Consider the following 8584-nt stretch of genomic DNA (forward strand, 5'->3'; position numbering starts at 1 on the left):
GGTGGGTGTGGATGGGGCAAAGAGAAAAAGGGGTGGGGAGGGAGCCACCTTCTTCTCTAGGCAGAAAAGGAAATACTCAGCTGTCCTCTCACTGCCCAGCGGCTGCAGGACGCCAGAAGAGAGGGAGAATGCCACCGCCCCCTCTGACCTACTCTTCTTCTGGCATCTCAGGTCTCTGAAACACCAGAGGGTGGCCAAGAAGGGCCTTGTCACCTCTCCTTCATGGCCCACCATGAGCTGTCCCCCGATAAAGCCCTGTGGGCCTTCCCTCCCCTCCAGCATGGATCACTGCAGGTTCAAGCCTATGCCTACAGCATGGAGCCTTCTAGAAGTCATCATGAGGCCTTCACCCAAAACTGGCCGGGTATATGCAGGATTCTCTCATTCTTAGAGATCTAGGTGCCCCAAGGTCAGGGCCTTGCTCATAGTAAGTTCACTAAGTGTTCATTTTCATGGATTAAAAAAAATTCTACCACGCTTTGGCAGTGCCAAAAAGCAAACCAGTCCTCAGGAAGTCCTTCTGCATGTCTGGACCCCAGCCCTTCTGCTGCAGAGCGGCCCCATTTCCTCTTGGTCGGCAATAGAGCACAGCTGGTCACCATGCCCATAATTATGGGCTTGGTTATCCAGGTCCCCTCTGGCTTCTTCACAGTCTGTGCTTTGCCAGCCCAAGCTCAGACAAGGGTGATTCGTTTTTTCCCTTGTGCCACAACTTCCAATTCAGTCATCAGAATGAGCACTCTACCAAGATCCCCTTCCCCACACATTGCAGGCAGACTGGTTAGGCGGACAGTTCTATGGACAAAAGGGATGAGAGCAGGTGGTTAAGGGAGTCTGAGAAGACCAAGCCTGAGAATTGGGTATGGGCATTTCTGCTTTCCTCTTTGAAGTTATGCCCTCTCTGAGGCCAACCTGAGCCCCATCATCATTCCATACCACCCAGAGCCAGGCACTCCAAATCATACTAATAGACAGGGGATGTCCAGAGCAAAGGCAGTCTAGGCTGACTTCATGGATGTATGACCTGTGTGGTCCCCACATTTGGCTAAATGTTCTCTTGTCGTGCTCCAATTCCTAAAAAAAAAAAAACAACTTTTTTTTTTTTTTTTTTTTTAGTCAAGGTCTCACTCTGTCATCCAGGCTGGAGTGCAGCAGCACAGTCACATGCTCACAGCTCACAGCAGCCTTGACCTCCTGGGCTCAGGCGATCCTTCCACCTAAGCATCCTGAGTAGCAGAGACTACAGATGCACACCACTGTGCCTGGCTAAGTTTTTGATTTTTTTGTAAAGACAAAGTTTCTCTACTAGCCCAGGCTGGTCTCAAACTCCTGAACTCAAGCAATCTGACTGCCTCGGCCTCCCTAAGTGCTAGGACTACAGGCACGAACCACTGTGCCTGACCCCAATTCCTAAAAATTTTAAACAAGCAGCCCCACATTTTCATTTTGCACTGGGCCCTGCATAATATGTACCTGGAAGACTCTGAAAACTATGTAGCCACCATGCTTGGCTAAGATCTGATCATACTTGAAGTTTCTGTATTCAACTCTGAACCCTCCAGTTTAAGAGGGAGTTGGACAAACCAGACAGGGGATGGTGACCAAAATGGCAAGGGCACTAGGAGCCTCATCAAATGCGGGAGGTATAAAGGATTGGTGACATATGGGCTGGAGAGGAGAGAGCTTCCTGGGGAGAGGGGTGGAATGGAGACATAAGAGCTGCCTTTGGTTTTCATATGCTGCTATATTATAGAAATATCAGTTTTTATCTAGGTTGCTCCTTAGGAAAGAAATAAGGCCTATAGGTAAAGGTGATAGAGAGATTGGCCCTGGGCTCACTAAATCATAACAATGGTTCATAATTATAGCAGTTGCCTGCTACATGTCAGTATCTTTACATATTAGCTGGTTTAATCCCTTGAACCATCCTCTGAGCTAGATGAATGGAAGAATTTACAACAACCAAAGCTGACCTTCAAACAACAGTGACATCTCTTCTGGGATGTTCTAAAGGGGATCCTACATTGAGTTAAAAGATAATCCACAGATCTTGCTAATTTTATGAATCTGGTTCCTGGGCCTTGTAGTGTTTGTCAGCCCTGGCAGCAGATGGCGCTGCCTCAAAGACACAGACCAGTGGCATTTCAGGCCCTGGAAAAAGGAGGTGATATTGCCAGGCTCGGTGGCTCAGCCTGTAATCTCGCGCCTTGGGAGGCTGAGGTGAGTGAATTGCTTGAGCCCGCGGGTTCGAGACCCGCCTAGCCAACTTGGCGAGACCTCATTTCTACAATATATCAAAAAATTAGCTGAGTGCTAGCACACCTGTAGTTCCAGCTACTTGGAAGGCTGAGGCGAAAGGATCACCGGAGCCCAGCAGGTCGAGGCTGCGGTGACTGGGAGCGGCCACTGCACTCCAGTCTGGGCGACAGAGTCAGACTCCAACTCAAAAAAATAAAAATAAATAAAAAAATAAAATAAAATAAAAATTCATATTAAGAAAAAGGAGGCAATAGGTGAGGTGGCACGGGATCCATGGTAGGGGTGAGCCCTAAGAGGGCAGCTGGCACTCCTGTGACCCCCCCCCATACACACACGCTTGCCATCAAGCCACCAGTCAGGTTGGACATTCAACAAAGGCTTGGGGGACATGGTTGGCACCGGCCACACCTTGGCAGTGTAGATACAGTTGAGCAATGCCCTCTCCCACTGAGAAAGGACGTGGATGAGGAGTCCTTCCTTGGACTAAAAAACCAGTGCTTGCTACAAAGACCCAAACCCTGGAGTGCTAGTACCAGGACATCTCATACCTGAGAAGGGCAACCTCATGCTTGAAATAAGTTCACTTAGACAAATCCTCAGGTGCTAACCTATTTCCTATGGCAGGTAAGATGGAACCCAGACATCCCAGGACCTGAAAGCAGGGAGGGAACACAGAATCTCCTTTCAGAGCAGCACAGAACCATCTGAGGCAGTGCAACCTGCAGAGTACAGTTGGGGAGACCCTACAGGGCAAACAACTGGTTTCTTCAATGGCAACAACAATAAAAACTGCAAGAAAAGATATCAAGCCCAAAAAAGAAGAGAAGGAGGAGGACCACCTAGAGATTAGAGTCTTTGGATACTGAGCAACCCATTGCAATGCATAGATGACCTTAACTGGATCCTGAATCAGAAAAACTATAAATAAAAGTTAGGCAATAATTAGGGAAATATGAACACTAACCAGGTATCTGATAATACTTTAAAAATTTGATTTTTAATAGGTGGGACAGTGGTATTGTGCTGGTTTGGTTTTTCAAGAGTTCTTATCTTTAAAGATGTGCCCAGAAATGTTTACAGATGAAAAGCTATGGTGCTTGGATCTTTTTCTAAATAACCCAGTGTGGGTGGACACTGAGGGGGATGGATGAATCCAGACTGCCGTGAGCTGGGACTGTTGGCTCTGGAGGTAGGTATACAGGGGTTCCCTCTATGTGTGAAAATTTCCATCATGAAAAAGCTTAGATAAAGAAAAGAGTCACCACCTGAATACCAGGACCTCGTGGGCCTCCACTGCAGGCGCACTGGAAAGATCTGACATGGAGACACTGACAGCTCCATCAGTCAAGCATTTTATCAGTTTTGGATTTTTTTTCTTTCCTAGGACCAAGACTTAGTTGTCAAAGAAGGTCTGAAGGCACTGGTTCTCCTTCAGGGCACTGCAGAAGCTTTGGAGATAGTCTAGCAGCACTTCCAAGCTAGCTTGGCTGTCCTTCCTCACACAAGCAGAAGCCTACTGGCCCTTTCCAGTTGCTCCATCCCTGACCCCGGCCACCTGGTCTGGGACCCACCCCATCCCCCTCCCCACTCTGGATGGAAGAACATCACCTCTTCCCATGGCATAATGCTCTGACTCTACCCTGGCTCAACTTCCCAACTTGCCCTCCTGAATACAGACAGACACACGGTGAGACTCATAGCAGCCTTTTGGATCCTGCATTCTGGGAGTGGAGCTCTCAGTGCTGTACGAACATCCTTTACTCCCTCTCAAACATGTCATCTTTTGAAGCTTCATCTGGGGCAAAACAAGGATCATGATGGTACCTGGAAGCAAAGCCATGTACCCCCCCCCCCCACTTACTACCACATCAACTTTACTGTCATCAAACCAAGCACCACTAGATCTGGCCCTATAGTCTGGTTTTAAAGGAAGGAAAAACAATTATTTCAGAATCCAAAGCAGCTTCCATTTGAACCCTTGTCACCCTGGCCCCTGCCCCCAGTTTATTATCCTGGGAGGAAGGAATAAACGGTGGCTCTGCTGAGTTTATCTGGTGGGTATGGGCATGAAGAAGGTGGTGCCTGCAGATTGATGCCGTTTGGTGCTTCAGTCAGAGAGGACATTTTCTAGCAAAGTGGGACAGCTCAAGAAGGAAGCCATTCCCGCTCTGCTCTATCTCAAGACCCCTGATCCAACTTGAAGGAAGAACATGCAATGAGGCCCACTAGTAACTGGGCCACACCTACTCACCCCAACTCTCTTCAGGAAGACATGCTCAAACTAAAGGAATTTCAGCAAGAAAAATCCGACCTTCATTGAAACTATGTGTAGTCTAGGGCCTGAATGACAGAAAATACATTATTAGTTCTCTACTCTGCTTTTGTAAGGAAACCCAGCCTCAGCACAGACAGAGGTGGTCTTGGCTACATGCAATAGGGTATGAATTCACTCATATTCCTGGGCAGATGATCTCATGAGCTGGGGAAGTGGAAGGGAGGCCTTGTTTCTAGCCAGGAAATGGTCTCCTTCCTTGTACACACTTCATCCTACCTTAGCTCCACACTGGCAACAGTCAAAAACCTGGCCTAAAATAACAGAGGCCAGGGAAACAGCTCAGCTACAAGGATCCAGTCAGAGAACAGGATAGGAGGAAGTCAGCTCAGAGTAAGATGAGATTGATTTTCATCTTAGATGCTCTTGAGTCCCTAGTTCTAAAATGGGAAGGTGCAGAATCCCCTTGCGGAAGAGCTACTGATGGCCACACTGACAAGTGTGAGGCTCTGAGCCTCCCCCAAATCACCAGCTACCTCTAACACTATGGCGTCCACACCCTCCCCGCTCTGGCTTACGCTATAGACAGAGAATGAGGGATACCTTTTTTCCCCCTTAGTCTCTTTTGCAAAAAGAAAAATGATGAAAGAAAGAAATTCAAGATGAAGGGAAGGGGAAGGACTGGTAGCTGGCTCTTCTTCTGCATGAAGGGTCATGATGGTCACAACAGGGCTGCGTGCAGGCCTAGAAAGATCCATAGAGGTAGACTGGGCCCGGGGTGGTGGGGAGCAGCGTCCACTGCCTCCAACCAGTTACCAAAGCCATCTCTCAGAACAAGAGAAATGAGCCAGAAGAGATAAACCTCAAAATCACCTTCTCCTTGCCACAGTTCTCCAACATATAAACTCTCAGTACTCACTCTCACCCAAATTATGTTCCTGATATGGTGCTGAAAACTACCCCCACCCCGAATTTTATTTCTGGATCCAGTGATATCATTCCTCCCAACTTCCCAAACAGGCATGGGGGTAACCACAATAGTTTTGAGTTGCTTTTCTTTTTTGTGAATGAACAGGAAGGAAGATATAGAGACACATACTCGTGTGAAAGAATCTTTGCAAGAGTTGAAGTTAAGCCACATTCTCTCACATTCGCATAAAGAGAGGAAGAAGGGAAATGAAGGGGAAAAAATACTGGACTGGTGGAAAGGAAAACACACACACACACACACACACACACACACACACACACACGCACACACACATACAGAAAGGTTTGGTAGCCCTCTCATTACAAGTTGGTTGGGCATAATGTAAACACACTTCTGCCTTGCTTAATCACAGAGTGCCGCCCGTTTAGGTTTCAAAGGCGGCAGTAAATTGGGCGTAGCTGAGTGGAAGCTAAAAATTAACCAGCCATCTCTGTTTCAATTTGTAAGAAAACAAAAGCGGAAAGAAATTATAAAAAGGGAAAGGGTACAGGGGGAAAAAAAACAGAGGAGGAGAACTAAACCACCCTGACCCAAAATGTAGGGTAAAACTGGAAAAGCGTAGCGGAGAAACAGAACTACTTGGAACACAAAAAGAAAGCAGATTTTACAGAGTTTTTTGTTTGTCTGTTTGTTTAAGACCTCTTCCACAGCAACGCTGTTCCCTGCAATGCCTGTGTCCTGGAAAAACCTCTCTGCCCCCTAGCAAAGGGGCCAGGGGCACATGCATCTATCCTGAGGCCTCACCATTTCAACCGAAATAAGGTAAAGGGGAAGAGCTCAAGGAATCTTGCGCTCGAATCTCGCCATGAAATCAAATTACTTTCATACTCTCAGACAGCCAAATCCCAGCCAAAACAGCTCCCATCTAGGCATCTAGGCCCCAGAATCTGCCCACTGCTGTCTTCTTTCCTCTCTTCTATTCATTCAGCCTCATATCCGGAGGTTTTACACATCCCCTCTCTCCACCGAACTACTGCCCAGCCCGCTTGTGCCAAATCCGGCTTTTCCTGGGACTTGAGGCGAAACCGCAGGAAAGTCAACGCCCCCAATACTTCTGGCTCATTTTGATAAGAGTAACAATTGATGTGCTGCTGCTGTTGTTCGTCTCAAACTCTCACCCACATGAATGATTCTGGGGGCACCCTGGTCCGGGTCCTGAGACCCACAGCATCTTTCTGCTCGAAAGAGTCCTCCAAAGATGGAGATGCACAAAGTCGGTAACATGACCAGGGCACAGAAGAGGAAGAATAGAGCAGGTAGGGGAGACAGAAGAAGGGAAAAAGGAAAAGGGCATATGGAACGTGATGCAGGCCCAGCAGGACGGGCGTACCAGTTAGGCCCGTGACATGTTATCGTTTGGAAATAAGAAGAACAATAAACAGAACAAATGCCAGCAAGTAAAATAAAATGGGGTGGAAAAAAAGGTTGAGGATGACCTACCCGGAGTGTGGACAAAGTAAGCCAGATAAAGATCCAGTTCTTTGATTGTGACTCCAATGTGATGTGGCTGGACACACAGGCCGGGGTTCGAGCACTGAGGCGACTTGTAGAGCCGCTCCCCATCAGTACTTTCCAGGGGGATCCCCTTAAACAAAATCACCATGACCAGGTCCAGCCGCCACACCTTGTCAGCCTGGCGCAGGCAGTCAATCCGCCGGATCTTGCCCTTCTGGTCGGGGTTTGAGAGCACACAGCAGGGGGGCTTCTTGCCCGTGATGGTCAGCACAAAGTCCTCACGGAACTCAGGCCGGATGTCTTTGCGCAGCTTGGCCAGGAGCCGGGATGCCCACTTCTGCTTGATCTCAGGCTTCTCGCCCAGCAGCTCGTCCTTCACTGCCCGCTCTTCGTCCTTCGACATCCGCTTCTCGTGCTTCTTAAAGTACTTGCGCTTCCGCGCCTGCAGGTTGAACCAGGTGTAGGAGAAGGCGCGGACGTGAGGCAGCAGTGCCTCGATGAACGGGTGGAACTCATCCTGCAGGCGGCAAGCCGGGAGCATGCGGGGCGAGGGAGGACGGGAGGAGGGGAAGACAGGATGAGGGGGAAAGAGAGAAGGAGAAAAGCAGCGTTAGAAGGGGGGGCACAAGGAAAACCACCTTCTCCTCCTCCTCCCTCCACCCAACAATTTTCTCTTGCGACTGTTCTACAAAAGTGTGGTTTGAAGCCACCACCAGCTTTGACAGTCACTTGCTCCCATCTCAGCCTCAGCAGCCAGATAGAGGCACCGGGAGCCTGTACACACACCTATTCTCTCTCTCTCTCCCTCACTCACTCACACACACGCGCGCACAGACAACGTTGCCGTCCACACACACACGCTGCTGGTATCCCCGCCAGGCTCTGTCGCGCCCATGACATCTCCATGTTCTATCGCAGCCGTGAACTCCTGTCAGCTCGCCCAGCGCGGTGTCCATCTGCACAGGCGCCTGTGGACGCACACATGGGGGCGTGCGGGCCGCCTCTTGTCCCCAGCACCGGTCGATTTTTGGCCGCCCCCAAGAAGAGAGAAAATGACATCCACGAGCAAGCGAGTGAGAAAACATATCTGGCTTCCCTCTCCCCAGGCTGTTTTCATTTTCTTTTCTCCTGATCCAGTTGGAACACCCACCCCAGCATTTTAAAATCAGATCTAAATCCTAAATATGTGATTTCATCTTTGTTACAGACACAGATACTAATGTTAATCACAGTAATAATGAACAAAACACTTCTTGTTAGCACAAACAAGGTGGCTGTCTCAGCCACCTCAGGGTTAAAAGCTACATGACTCTTCCTGCGACCCCTTCCCCAGCCTCCCACGACCCCTTCACCCTCTTCCCACTCAGTCAGGTGACAGAGGGCTGTGCTCTCTCGGTTTTGTTTGTTTTTTTTTTTCCTGCTTGTTTGCTTGTTTGAAGTTTAAATAATAATTGATTTCTGTTTACAAAAATAAAACTGGAAAAAATTAAATAATTACCATTGATCTGAAGCACCCGGCAAAGCCCAACGCCTGATTCTGAGATTCTGGACTCAACAGAGTTGTGAGTTGGGGGCGGGTGGGGGGAGGGGGTGGAGGAGGAGCAGGG

The 8584-nt window shown here is 48.7% G+C and overlaps 1 protein-coding gene across 1 annotated transcript in view; it reads right to left on the bottom strand.

Moving 5' to 3' along the window:
• The window catches only part of NFIX (nuclear factor I X), a gene marked incomplete at its 3' end in the record, with an annotated part of 67191 nt that extends 58651 nt beyond the window's left edge, over window positions 1-8540 (bottom strand). Inside the window, exons 1-2 of the mRNA XM_008048039.1 lie at window positions 8476-8540; window positions 6963-7494 (exon numbers count right to left, since the gene is read on the bottom strand). Of these exons, the coding sequence (XP_008046230.1) occupies window positions 6963-7494; window positions 8476-8478 (535 nt within the window). The remainder of the gene's footprint in view (window positions 1-6962; window positions 7495-8475) is intronic.
• Between the last annotated feature and the right edge of the window lie 44 nt (window positions 8541-8584).

The sequence above is a fragment of the Carlito syrichta genome, unplaced genomic scaffold (genome assembly GCF_000164805.1).
Source record: "Carlito syrichta isolate Samal-C Ts95f unplaced genomic scaffold, Tarsius_syrichta-2.0.1 Scaffold120465, whole genome shotgun sequence".
NCBI classification, from domain to species: Eukaryota; Metazoa; Chordata; class Mammalia; order Primates; family Tarsiidae; genus Carlito; species Carlito syrichta.